Raw genomic sequence first — 13,832 nt, forward strand, 5'->3', positions numbered from 1 at the left:
ATGGGCAACAGGAGATTAAAATAAATATTGCCCCCAAAAGTGGGAAAAATCAAATTCTAGAAACCTGACATAAATTCTCAGCACCGCTCCACAACCTATTTAAATATTTTGACCCACGTAAGACACGAAAAGCATGGAAAAGCCACGCCAAAGCAATCACATTTCCTTATTTTAACAAACTAGTAGAGCAAACAAGTAGAAAATTCTGATTTCAGAAGACATTTAATAAAGTTTCTCATGAGGCTTCAAGTAATAAGCCACAATTATCATGAGTCTCTTGCGCAAAAAGACTCTTGACTTGCAGATAAACGAGGTAAATGGAGAAATACAGTCTGGATGATGGCATAAATGGATAAGTGGCTGGTTAAACATCCATATTCATAGGGTGATGATTAATGGAACAAAGTCAATTTGGATTACAAGTCTCTAGTGGCAACATTACAGGGCTTTGTCTTCTATCCTCTTCCACATTTATGTAAACATCTCACATATAAATAAAGCACTGCTTATCTACTTGAAGATGGAACCGAGTCCAACTGATCAGCTAATCTCAGATACAGAATAAGCATTTAAAAGATCCCCAGAGAAAATTCTAGTTCTTTTGGACTCCTACATTATATGTTGCTCATACCACTATCATAGAAATCACACTGTATTATATTAGTTCTTTATATCTTTCTCTCCCAAGATACATAGGATTCTACAAAATTCTGCATTTAGGTAGGTATGAAAAGACTGCACAGTATAGGATGGAGAGCCCTGTAGCTGACCACAGTACACACAACGCAGTTACTAAAATTGCAGGGTAGGATTCTGCTTGTAACCAAGATGGAGTAACAGAGTAAAGATTTACTCTCCCACCTGAAATACCAAAAGCTGAACAAAATACATGAAACCACAGTTTTCAGAATACAAAACATCAGGCAACAAAGGAAGATGATCCAAGAGAGATGGGAAACAAACAAGGCTGAGTCCTACCATTACCCAAGCTTACTGCCTTGAAAGTTGCCAGGCTGTGCAGCAGGGAGAGATGACACAAGCAGAGCTCAGTATTCTCCCCAAGTTGAGGACACGGAAGTAGAGAGGGGAGCCCCTGTGGCTAAAGTTTGCAAGACTGAGTACTGGAGAGACAAAAGCTACACAGAGATTGAACTCAAGGGTCTGCAGAGGATTCCTGTAAGTACTTGCTTGAGTACTGCTTAGTGCATACGTGAGAGAAAAACTACCCAGTAATGGGAAGGAACCATCTGGAAAGATTAAAGGCATGCCTGGTACTCACAGCCAGCTGGGAACTGTGCCTGTTCCTACCAGTCAGACAGAAAACCTCAAGATTCCAAGGCACCGGGCAGAGTACACAGAAGTGTTTTGCCTCAATGGTGGGGGAAAAAATTAGCTGTATAGTGAGCCAGCTCTGGTCTCACCCAACAAATCATAAAAGCAAGATGAAAAGGCTCAAGCTGTTTCCAAGTAATTTATCTTCATCCCAGAACAAAGTTCAAGAATGTTTATAGGAATTCAAAAATATCCAGTACCCAAAAACATAAAATTAGAGCTGGCATACAATCAAAGATTACCACGCATGCAAAAAAGATAGGAAAACATGATCAATAATGGAGAGAATAAACCAGCAGCCAAAACTGACTCAGAAATGACATAGATGTTAGCAGATAAGGACATTAAAAGTTATAATTGTATTCCATAAGCTCTGAAAGTTAAGTAGAGACATGGAAGATAGAAAAAGACCTAAACTGAACTTCTAGAGACGAAAGCTACATCTAAGCTGGAAAAATACGCTGGATAGAATTACTAGAAGATTCAACTTAGAGACGAAAAGATTACTGAGTTAAACTTGAAGACAGCAATAGAAACTATCCAGTCAGGTAAAGCAGGACAGAAAAAATAATTTTAAAATATGAAAAGCACATCTGTGAGCTATGGGTCAAATTCAAGTGGCCTATTATACATGTAATTGGAGTCCCCAAAAAGAAGAAAGAGAGGGGGTGGCAGAAAAATATTTGAAGAAATAATGTCCAAAATTTGTCCAAATTTGATTAAAACTATACATCCACAGAACCAAGAAGCTCAACAAATCCCAAGAAGCATGAAGAAAACTACACTGAGACATATTATAATTAAAATCATTCAAAATCAGTTGTTAGAAGAAAATCAGGGGGTAAAAAACATTACATTTGAAAGGAACAAACAAAAGACGACTGCAGAGCCCTCATGAGAAGCACCGTGATCCAGCAGACAGTGGAAGAACACCCTTAAAGTGCAAAAAAGAAAAAAACTGCCAATTCTAGACACATCAAAAAACTAAAAATCCTTCAAAAATAAAATAAAATTAAATAACAAAAAAATCCTTCAAAAATGAAGGCAAAAGAAAGCCTTTTTCAGATATACAAAAGCTGAAAAAATTCATCATCAACAAACCCACACTACAAGAAATGCAAAAAGGAGTCCTTCAGGCAGAAGGAAAAGGCCATCAGACAACACGGACTTATACAGAGGAATGAAAAGTACCAAAAGTAGTAACTACATGAGTCAATATATAAAATTTTTTCCTAATTATTTAAATCTGTAATAGATAATTGTTTAAACCAAAAGAACAGCAATTTAGTACAGGGCTTAAAACATGTGTAGAAGTAAAAGGTATGAAAACAATTGCACAGAGGTTGAGGAGGGCAAAAACAGAAGTACTGAAGGTTCTTCCACTTTACGTGAAGTGGTGTAACACCAAGTGAGGATATACTGTGATACAGGATAGTATAAAACCTCAAGCAACCACTAACCACTAAGCAACCACAGTGCTATAGCTAATAAGCTAACAAAGGATGTAAAACAGAATCATATAATTTAAAAAACTATCTAAAAGAAGGCAGTAAAACAAGAGAAAGGAAATCCAAGAACACATGAGACAAGTAGAAAACAAACAGCAAGATGACAGATTTAAACCTATTATAAAAATCACTTTATTCCTATATGAATGAGACTTAATTTTGCATCAATACTGACAAACTGAACAGTAATCAGAAGTATTAAACGTGATTTGACGTAAAAAAAAAAATCACTTTATTCTACTCTAATGAAAAGGGATATAGGGCTTCCCTGGTGGCGCAGTGGTTGAGGGCCCTCCTGCCGATGCAGGGGACACGGGTTCGTGCCCCGGTCCGGGAAGATCCCACATGCTGTGGAGTGGCTGGGCCCGTGAGCCATGGCCACCGAGCCTGTGCGTCCGGAGCCTGTGCTCCACAACGGGAGAGAAAACAATAGTGAGAGGCCCACGTAAAAAAAAAAAAAAAAAAAAAAAAAGGCATATATATTTCTATGTAAAAAAATCTGTATATTTTTGTCTGTCTCCTCTAATAAGCTGAGAGCTCCTTGAAGGAGATATGTCAAGTATCTTAAGTTCCTCTGCATTGCCGGAACTGTCACATAAAAGGATCTCAATAATTATAGAAAGAGGGAGGGAGGGAAGGAAGTCAGTCTACTCACCCCCAGTTTATTACTCTTTCTTCTACAGGAAACCAATATCATTCGTTCATTCAACTGCAGCCTTCTTCATAAGGTAGGACCACAGAAATCCAGATATACTTCTACATAAAACACTTCTAATTAACCCAGCCTAATATCATATGAGGTTTAATAATTTCCCCTTAATAAACAGTGACGTGTAAAGAAGCCAATGATTGCACCTTCCATCTGCATACCTGAGCCTCAATGATGGTAAAGTACCATCCCAATAAACCAAGCAAAGAAGAACCCTTGCTGGTCCAGGCAGCCAACACACAAGTGATCCACAGAAACAAGACCGTGACTCCTTAAACAGCTACAGCTGCCACGACCACACAGCAGCTGAGCCAACTACAGCGGGACTTCCTTATCTTTGTTCCTCCTGGCAATCCCTATTTTATGTTCCCTCTTTTAGAATGCTTAAGAGTGTAGAATTATAACAGTTCTTGAGGACTTTCACCTTGTTTAGTAAGGGCTTCTCGGAGAGCAGGAGTTATCATAGCTCTTCTTTCACTGGCTTCATTCTTCACTGTGCTCCTGATCAAACTAGTTTCCCCTTCCTGCCGCTCCTTTTCTCTCTGTATTAAAATGAAAAGAATGAAACCCAGAATTGGTAATGGGCAAGTGAAATAACAGCACGACAATCATACACACGTAGCATGGATAAAAGGGTTCATCACGAACCACACAGCCCATAAACCTGTTCTCTTCCAAGTGATCACATTTCCAGTCACACACTGCGCTAAAGACACACAAGGGGCTTTTTTTCCCCCCAAAAAAGTAACTACATATTCAAACACATACATCCACAAAACATAAATCAATAATCCACTTATCTAGATGTCAAATAGTTTTCACAGTCTGAGCACAGACAGCTGCCCAACTTCAGCAAGTTATTTCTCTCAATTTCAATTTCCTCACCTGAAAAGAGAGAAAAGGAATATCTATGGAGCAGAACTGTGTTGAAGATTAAATGAAACAAAATTACCTGGCACAATGCCTGATACATAATAGGACTTCACTAAATTATAGTAGTGCTGGTTATAACATCTGCAAACCCCAAAAACAAGTCAAAAAATTGCTCTGAGCTGCCCAGCCACCTGCTCAGAACCCAAGTCACTCCACCACCTCCACCTGTAGCCCCAAAGGCTTCTTACAGAAGATCCCATGGTGAAAATCTGTCTTCAGTGATAGAAATAAATCTGAAGGATAATATAAAACTGTGTTTCCAAAAAAAAAAAAAAAAAACTGTGTTTCCTTTTGACTTTGGCCACTAGAAAATTCACAGCACAACTCTGATCACTGTATCAGGCCTTGCATCATCCTTGTCTTATATTCTGTCAGTGACGTCATATTACAAGATGACCCCCATTCACCGTTTACATTGATTTCTTCCTCTCTTTTTAAATCTCATTACATGTATATATATTTTAAAGTTACCTCAATACCTTTTTGGAAGACGGTTAAAGTGCTAATTAATCATTTTGAGACAACCCACAAAGTCTGTGTTACACTTCAGAGGAGACATTCATCAGATCTTACTAAGAGCTGCAGAACCAAAATAAGTCACCTGAGCAGGAGCCCTACCACCGAGCCCTAAACTACCCTCAGTGCCTGTCCATTTTCAGTGTCTAGACCCCAGTGAATCAATGAGCAGACTCAAAACAATGCCCTTTCTACCTAAAAGTGACAACACCTCACAGATGACATGATGTCTTGGGTCTGTGTCAAACTAAAACAGAAAAAGGAGGATGATCCATGTTTGAACCTGGGCAGGAGGTGAATAGGGATTTGCTGTCCCACCAGGGACTTCCCTGGTGGCACAGTGGATTAGACTCCATGCTCCCAATGCAGGGGAACTGGGTTCAATCCCTGGTCAGGGAACTATATCCCACATGCATGCCGCAACTAAGAGTTCGCATGCTGCAACTAAGGAGCCCACCTGCCGCAACTAAGACCCAGTGCAACCAAATTTTTTTTAAAAGAAAGAAAAAAAAAAAAAAAACCCATAAGTTTTTTTTTTTTTTTTTTTTTTTTTAAGTCTATTTCAGACCTAAAAGCAAAGATGTGAGCTTGAGTTCCAAGGAAGTCTTGTGGTGGAGCAAAGTGAACTAACCTTGACCTTGAGAGCATTTAAATGTCTGAAGTAATTCCGAAGCAAGTTACTGTAATTCCCTACTAATCATGCAAGAATTGATAGTAGGTGGCAACATCTGCCCTCAAGGGGTTCCCTGGTGGTGCAGTGGTTGAGAGTCCGCCTGCCGATACAGGGGACACGGGTTCGTGCCCAGGTTCGGGAAGATCCCACACGCCGGCGGAGCGGCTGGGCCCGTGAGCCATGGCTGCTGAGCCTGCGCGTCCAGAGCCTGTGTTCCGCAACGGGAGAGACCACAACAGTGAGAGGCCCGCGTACCGCAATAAGAAGCCCACGCACCACAACAAAGACCCAACACAGCCAAAAATAAATAAATAAATTTATTTAAAAAAAAAAAGAATGCCATGGAACACTGTCAATGTCCCAACACTAGAGAAATTATCTATTATAAAATGTGAGTGCAGCTACTCCAGATTCAATCATCTGGACACATAATTCACATGGAAAGAGAGCAGCGGCTATGATTAAAGGTCTTGGGTATTCAGGGCAAAATTTTATCATTCTTTCCCTCTATGACAGTTTAGTCCTATCTTGCATATGCAGCAGTAACTCCATTTCTGAAAAGAAATACAATGGTTCACAGCACTCTCCAAGGAAGTGCAAAGCCCCATTCAAATTCTAATTCTAATCTCCTATCTGCAGACATTTTCCCGTTTGCCCAGAATATAACAACGTAACAACTGACATAGGACCTGTATATTTTTATTTATTTTTTTATAGCCGTTACATAGTCTAAGCAGAAATAAATGAAGATCCCAGAACTGGTCAATCTGGATTCCTTCCTCTCCTGCACACCCATTGGGCAACGCGTGACCAAGTTCTAAACTTTTAATTCTCAACGTATGGGTTCTCTCCAACCACAATGCCACTGCTTTTGCCCCCAGCCTTGGTTTCACCTAAGGGACAACTGCAATAGCCCTGTCTCCAACCTTCCACCCCTCCCCAACTCCCAAACCCATCACACTTGTCTTGAAAGAAAACGCATGCCCTCTCCAAGCTGCTATTTTCTGATACGCAAAACGGAAAACTGATTATAAGCTCACTTCCTAGGCACTTAGGAAAATGACTATAAATAAGTGAGAAGTTCTTTATAAATAGACGGAAATATATGAATCTGCTGTAATAATGGGAGCCAAAAAGTGGTACCAATTCTCTTAAAAAAAAAAAAAGAAAGAAAAAGATATTATACAATATTACCGAATTCATTCTCACACCTTCATCCCAGAAACCACAGTACCACCCCAATATTGCCTAGGATAAAAACAAGACAAAAGGGGATTTGTTAAAGACTTTAAGGTAAAACTTCCACCTAGTTGGTTAAGTGCCAACCTTGGGGTTGAAGAGACGTCACCTTACATTTGAGGGTGAATTTAACACTTAAAGCCTTAAAAATAATTATGAAAGGAGAACCAGCTTCATGCTGTTACACTGCAGTACTATGCAGCCTTATAATCAGAACTGGACACACCAAGCTCCTTTTGTAGACTGAAATGTTTCTCTGGTGAGTAATTACCAAGCATCCGCCTTTATTTCCAAAACTAATGATACTGATACCACTGTTCGTCTGCTTAACCAGAACATGCTGTGGGGAGTATTTTAGCAACATTTATTTACTGCAGGAAGAAAACAAGTAGCAATCTGCTTTACATTTAGAAGCACAACACGAGAGAAACAGAAAATAAACAACCTAAGCCTTGGCAGGCTCTTCCTGACTCCTTGTTCTCTCACCAAACTCCTCAGCTTCCCTTCTGGGGAAGCATAAAAAGGGAGTGAGACAAAGAGATGGAGCCTGGGCTTGGTCCCACCCCATCCGACTCTGGACAAATTGCTTTGCTTCTCTAAGCTTGTGTCCTGCCCTGTAAAATGATAAAGTGGAGGTGACAGTACAATACCAGGGTCTTTGTGAGGACTGAATGAGATTATCTAGTGTACTTGACTGCTCCTAATGGTCTGAACCTACCCTGGAGCTCTCTCTCCCCACACCTCCAGCCCACTCATCCTATTCAATCAATTCACATTGCTTCCCACTGCCTTTAGGACAAAGCTCACACTCTCCAGACAGAGGATGAAAAGGCCTCCAGGATCCTGCCCCTGCCTTCCTTCTCTATTTCACCTCTCCACACATCCCCACCGCACTCCACTCTTAACATACTAAACTGCTTAGAGAGTTCCCCAACCTTGCCATATTCCCCTAACACCCCATCCCCTCGGCACATGGCATGTGCAACGTTTCAAACTCTAGCTCTCTTGTTCTCAGTTCTCACTCCCACCCTTCAAATTCTCTTTGGCCCTAGAATTACTGCCTTGCTGCAGAGGGAGGGGGGTAGAAACTATGGTGGTGTTCTAGTCAGACCAAACATATCCCATTTGAAGATATCTCTTTAGACAATAATCGTTTATTAGTTATCAAGGACATACTATGTGGCAGGCAATAAAATAAAGGCTTTAGATGGATTAACTTATTGTATCTTCAAAACAACTTTATAAAGCAGTTACTGTTATCGTCTCCCACTCTAGCACACAGAGTGAAATAACTTGCCCAGACACACAAGCTGAGATACTGTGACACATGAAAGTTAGTGAATATCATTCAAAAGAGGTCTTACAGTAGGAGTGCTCTGGCCCAACTCTACAGCTGATGCTTTTAGGTATTAGAGCATACTGCTTCCTCTGCAGTAACAACTAAGGCAATTAATGTGATGTAGAATGATGAACAGGCAGAAAGCAGCTCAGGAATCTGCCTGGATGGACCCCAAAGAAAATGCTCCCCGGAGATACGAAAAAGAAGAGCCAAGCAGTAATAACATCCATCACTGAATTTTAGTATACTGTCTCCAATATCAAATGAACACACAGGACACATCTGGAAACCTGCTGTAACCTAAAAATAATGAAAAGCAAAAAACGGGGCCGTTATTTTCATGCTGCGCTGAAGTTGGAAATATATATATATTTTTTTCCCCTAGATCTGATGATTTTATGAGTGATTTCTATGAGAAACCTGAAATATCATAAGCCAGCTGCTTAAAGTTCATAAAGTCCAAAATCATTTTATTTCAAAAAATAATTTACATGGACATCCAAATTTTTCCTTAGTGCTTTTTCTCCAGTGCCCTCTAATGGACATAAGAGGAAAAAGCAAAGGAAAAAAATGGACCAGCAAACTATTCCAAACTTTTACAGTACATGTGAAATTTGCTGAAAGTACATCTTGTGTGTTCTCAGCGCGCACGCACACACACACACGCACACACACACACACACACACACACACACAATGTTAGCAATATGAAGTGGGGATGTGTGGGCTGTGGTTAAGCATTGTACACACATATCAAACGTCACATTATACACCCTAAAAAGAAATCACATTGTACAACCCAAGTACATAAAATTTTATTTGTCAATCATATCTCAATGAAGTTGGAAAAAAAAATTGTCCCAAACTCTTCACCCACTACAAATAAAGCTATAAATATCTTCTCTTAACTTGGAAGATCCAGAAATCTACCTAAATCAGGCATCTCATGCACTGAAATCTATCCCATTTCAAGACAGTTTCACCTTTTAAAATCACTCAGATTTTTATTAAGAGTCATACAATTATATATTTGCTTTGACCCAGTATCTCAACTTGGGGAAAATATAAACCAAGAAAATATCAACACTCTCTTTTAAGTAAAAAAGGTCTCAGACCAGTGCTAATTACAACAGCAGAAAACCTGAAAACAGACTAAACGACCAACTCTAGCAGAATGCATAAGCAAATTTAAAATGTCTAAGCATATTTACTTCTCATTTTAATCTCTCAGGCTCTCAGAGACTGTAATGCATTTTCACGCACAGTTCTTATCTGACTCTCAACAACGCTGTGAGGAAGGCAGAGGTTACGGTCCACGTTTCTCAGACACGGGGATTAAGGCCAGAGAAGATTAAGCTTTGCCCTAAGAGTGCCAAGTTACAAACTGGCTGGCGCAGGCCCTGAACCTACATCCCACAAACTTGTCATTCTTAACAGCTCCTCTGCCAGGGCTTCTAAAATACAAAAGCTACTAAAAGTGACAGCGACAACACTAACACACAGACAAAGTATTAGGAAATAAGTAACAAAATGCTGCAACAGGAACAATCATAATTTTAAATTCGGAAAATAATTTCGGATTCTATAGTTTAGTTTTACACTCATAGAGTATTTTTGGGTTATGATCTCTACAAAAGGAACCAAATATCCCAATATAAGAACGGGCATAGGACAGTGTGTAGTAAAGAATTTGGCCCTGCCCAAAGAGAAGTCTGGCCTCTCCCCAGTTCCTGGAAAGTAACCTCTAACCCCCTGGAACTTCCTGAGTGTTGGGAGTATCTTTATTCATGGTGGGCCCTTCAGAGGCACTTGACAGTTTATGCTATTAGGGTGACTCATGCCAAATTTGGGGGGTACTATGCTGTAGGCTGGATTCAACCCCATGGGCAATCAATCAATCAGGTATGCCTACATAATGAAGCCCCCATAAAAACTCTGGACACCGAAGCTCAGGTGAGCTTCCCAGGTTGGCGATGCTCCACGTGTCATGTCATGCATCTGTGCTGGGAGGGTAGCACATCCTGAGGACAATGAATGAATGCTTCCCAGACTCTGCTCTGTGCATCTCCTCCTTTGGCTGCTTTTTCTGTACCCCTTCCTAGCAATGAACCGTAATCATGAGGGTGACAGCTTTCAGGGAGTTCTGTGAGTCTTTCTAGCAAATGACTGAATCTAAGGGAGGTTTTTAGGACCCCCCCCCCCCAAACTTGCAGTTGGTGTCAGAAGTGAAAGCAGTCTCAGGAACTGTGCCCTCAGACTTTGTAGTCTGTCTAACTCCAGGCAGACAGAAAGATGCTTCACAGGAAAAAAATACATTCAATCTCACTCAAAATTAAAGAAATGCAAATTATTATTTTTTAAGGTTATTATTTTTCACCTTTCAGGTTGGTAAGATTTAAAAGATTGAGAACACCTGGGGGTTGGCAAGGGTTTAGAGAAACAGGCATTCTCATCTCTCTCTTATGCAGTAAGAAGAAATAAAAATGTTTTCAGCTTTTTACAGGGCAATTTAGAAATATCATCAAAATTATAAAATTCTCTTTGATCCAGAAATTTCAATTTTACAAATTTACTCAAGATAAATTTATCAGTCATGAAAAATATAAGAGCAAGAGTGTTCGTTATAGGGAGTTCCCTGGTGGCCTAGTGGTTAGGATTCAGTGCTGTAATTGCTGGGCCCAGGTTCAATCCCTGGTCAGGGAACTCCCACAAGCCACGTGGCACAACCAAAAGAAAAAAGAAAAAAAAAGTACAATTCAGGAATTAAAATAGTTTTTTTTTAAAAAAAAAGAGAGTGCTCATTATAGAAATCAGGAAACACCTAAATGTTAATCAACAAGAGTCAAATAACTATGGGACATAATTGTGGACTACTCCATAAACATTAAAATTAATTAGGCAGATCTCTATCACAGGACTGGAAACCTGCCATGTTAAATGGAAAAAAGTAGTCTGTAGACTTGGAGTACAAAATTATTCTGTGTAGCCAAAAAAACGAAGTTATACCAAAATGCAGGTGTGTTTGTAAAGGCAGTAAAATACCTGGAAGAATAGTGTCAAAGTGTAAACTGCACTGAGCTGTGAAATGTACATTTAAGAAGAATAGGGACAGGGGACTGTATTCTTTGAGTTTTTTAAACATATGTAAACAGGGTATTAAATTAAATGAAACTCCAAAGAGAGGGTCAGATCAAGTTATAAATTTTCAAAGGATGGGACTTCCCTGGTGGTCCAGTGGTTAAGACTCTGTGCTTCCAATACAGGGGACATGGATTCGATCCCTGGTCGGGGAACTAAGATCCCACAAGCCATGCAGCACAGCCAAAAGATAAATTGGAAAAAAAAAAAAATTAAATTTTCAAAGGAAATATCTGAGAACAAGTTTAAGAACTTGAAAAGTGCCTCCCTGACATCAAGGATATGAAAGGGTAGAGAGTACGGAGATAACAAGAGAGGAGTTTTGAGGATTTCTTCAGAGAATATTAGAAAGGTATTTTGAGCTCCTTCATCTGCCTCAAATGAAGAGATGTTTGGGGGTGGAGGGCTGTGTTCTCACCTCAAACCCCAGGAACCTCAAAGAAGCCGCTATGTATCCTCTGCACTCAGACTGGTGAATGCCTCCTGCCCAGGAAATCCAGAGAGCAGAAGGCCTGACTAGTTGCTTTAGCAAGTGAGCACTGTTGCTGGAGAGGAATCAGCCTGTGCTCCCAGAATAAAGAACTCAGGAGCATTCCCTTGGGAGCGGGGTAGGGGTGGGGGAGATCTTCGATCCTGACCCACTGGGCAACCAGAGAGAACAGACGAAAGACCTCAAAAGAGGGGAAACCAGAGGCACAGGGCCCCAAGGAAGGAGTGAGGACCAACGGAAGCACACTTCTCAGAGTACACGTGCTCAGGGCAAGGCGCCAGGTGTGGAGACAGCCACGGACAATGTCTCCAAAGGAGTGCTAAACACGCTGCCTGGAAGAAGAGCCAAGTTTAAACACCTGACAACGAGAGAGCACAAAGTCCCCTTGTGACAGTGCCAAGTAAGAACTTCCCCACTTCTCTTTATCTCCTGCTTCCCCCATCCACACCCCAAACCCTAAGGAGATATTATAAAATAGCTACTAGCAAATAGGCCAGAGAGCAGACAATAAGGAGGGGAGAAGTTTCACTCTGAATTAAACTGGAAACTTGGACTGCGTTTATTTAGTATTACTTAGTATTACATAGGACTGGACATTCTACCGCCAAATTAAGACTTTGTACCTTAAAGTGCCTGTCATACTTTATGACCAAAAATGACCAGAAAAGTCATGGAGTCCACCAGAGTTTTCATCCCAAGACAGGGGAAGGGGTCTCCCTCCCATGCAGGTTGAAAAAGGACAGTAAAACTCAAAATAAAGCAGCTTTTACAATATTTCCCAAAAGTAATCCTTGTTGTAACATAGACTATACCAGTATTTATTACTTTAGAAAGATTTTTCTCTAAGATTTTTAAAATAAGGTTATAAAGACTGTCTGAAGAATATGATATTTTTATAATAAAATAGAGATTTAGGGACTTCCTTGGTGGCGCAGTGGTTAGGAATCTGCCTGCCAATGCAGGGGACACGGGTTTGAGCCCTGGTCCAGTAGGATCCCACATGCCACAAAGCAACTAAGCCCGTGCACAACGACTCAGCCTGCACTCTAGAGCCAGCGAGCCACAACTACTGAGCCCGCGTGCCACAACTACTGAAGTCCATACACCTAGAGCCCCTGCTCCACAACAAGAGAAGCCACCGCAATGAGAAGACTGCACACCACAACGAAGAGTAGCCCGTGCTCTCTGAAACTAGAGAAAGCCTGCACACAGCAACGAAGACCCAATGCAGCCATAAATTAATTAATTAATTTTTTAAAAAATAGAAATTTAGGTGCATATAAAATAAAATTTAAATAAATATTCCAATATTTATTTAATTATTAATAGTGATTTTTAATGAGGAGATGGAATTACTGGTAGGTTTTTGCCCTTTCTCTATTTTCCAAATTTTCATTATTACAAGTATGTTAATTTATAGTGAAAAAACAATTTTTTAATTTAATTTAATTTAATTTTTTTTGGCTGAGCCACTCAGCTTGTGGGATCTTAGTTCCCCGACCAGGGACCGAACCCACGCCCCCGGCAGTGGAAGCACAGAGTCTTAACCACTGGACCACCAGGGAAGTCCCTATAGTGAAAAAAATTTTTAATTTTAACTAGTAAAAATTAAATAAATAATCGTTAAATTTGTTTCCTTAAATTACCATTTGCTATGGTATGAGTCTACCCAGAGTAAAATTAGAAGGTCTTCATGTTTTACAGATATAATAAGTACTCAAGACTTTTATATAATTCAAAACTAGTTATTCACCAACTAGTCCTACCAAAAAATGGTAGAGGGGCTTCCCTGGTGGCGCAGTGGTTGAGAGTCTGCCTGCCGATGCAGGGGACGCGGGTTCGTGCCCCGGTCTGGGAAGATCCCACATGCCGCGGAGCAGCTGGGCCCATGAGCCATGGCCGCTGAGCCTGCGCGTCCGGAACCTGTGCTCCGCAACGGGAGAGGCCACAACAGT

The 13,832-nt window shown here is 40.5% G+C and overlaps 1 protein-coding gene across 7 annotated transcripts in view; it reads right to left on the minus strand.

Annotated features, from left to right (window-relative positions):
* The window catches only part of LOC113630607 (S-adenosyl-L-methionine-dependent tRNA 4-demethylwyosine synthase), a 265,650-nt gene that overhangs the window by 180,904 nt on the left and 70,914 nt on the right, over positions 1-13,832 (minus strand). For all 7 annotated transcript variants that reach the window (XM_027126212.1, XM_027126207.1, XM_027126208.1 and 4 more), the window contains one exon: positions 3,974-4,091. In XM_027126212.1, the coding sequence (XP_026982013.1) occupies positions 3,974-4,091 (118 nt within the window). The remainder of the gene's footprint in view (positions 1-3,973; positions 4,092-13,832) is intronic.

The sequence above is a fragment of the Aethalodelphis obliquidens genome, unplaced genomic scaffold (genome assembly GCF_003676395.1).
Source record: "Aethalodelphis obliquidens isolate GAN/ISIS:26980383/991018 unplaced genomic scaffold, ASM367639v1 scaffold30, whole genome shotgun sequence".
Lineage (NCBI taxonomy): Eukaryota > Metazoa > Chordata > Mammalia > Artiodactyla > Delphinidae > Aethalodelphis > Aethalodelphis obliquidens.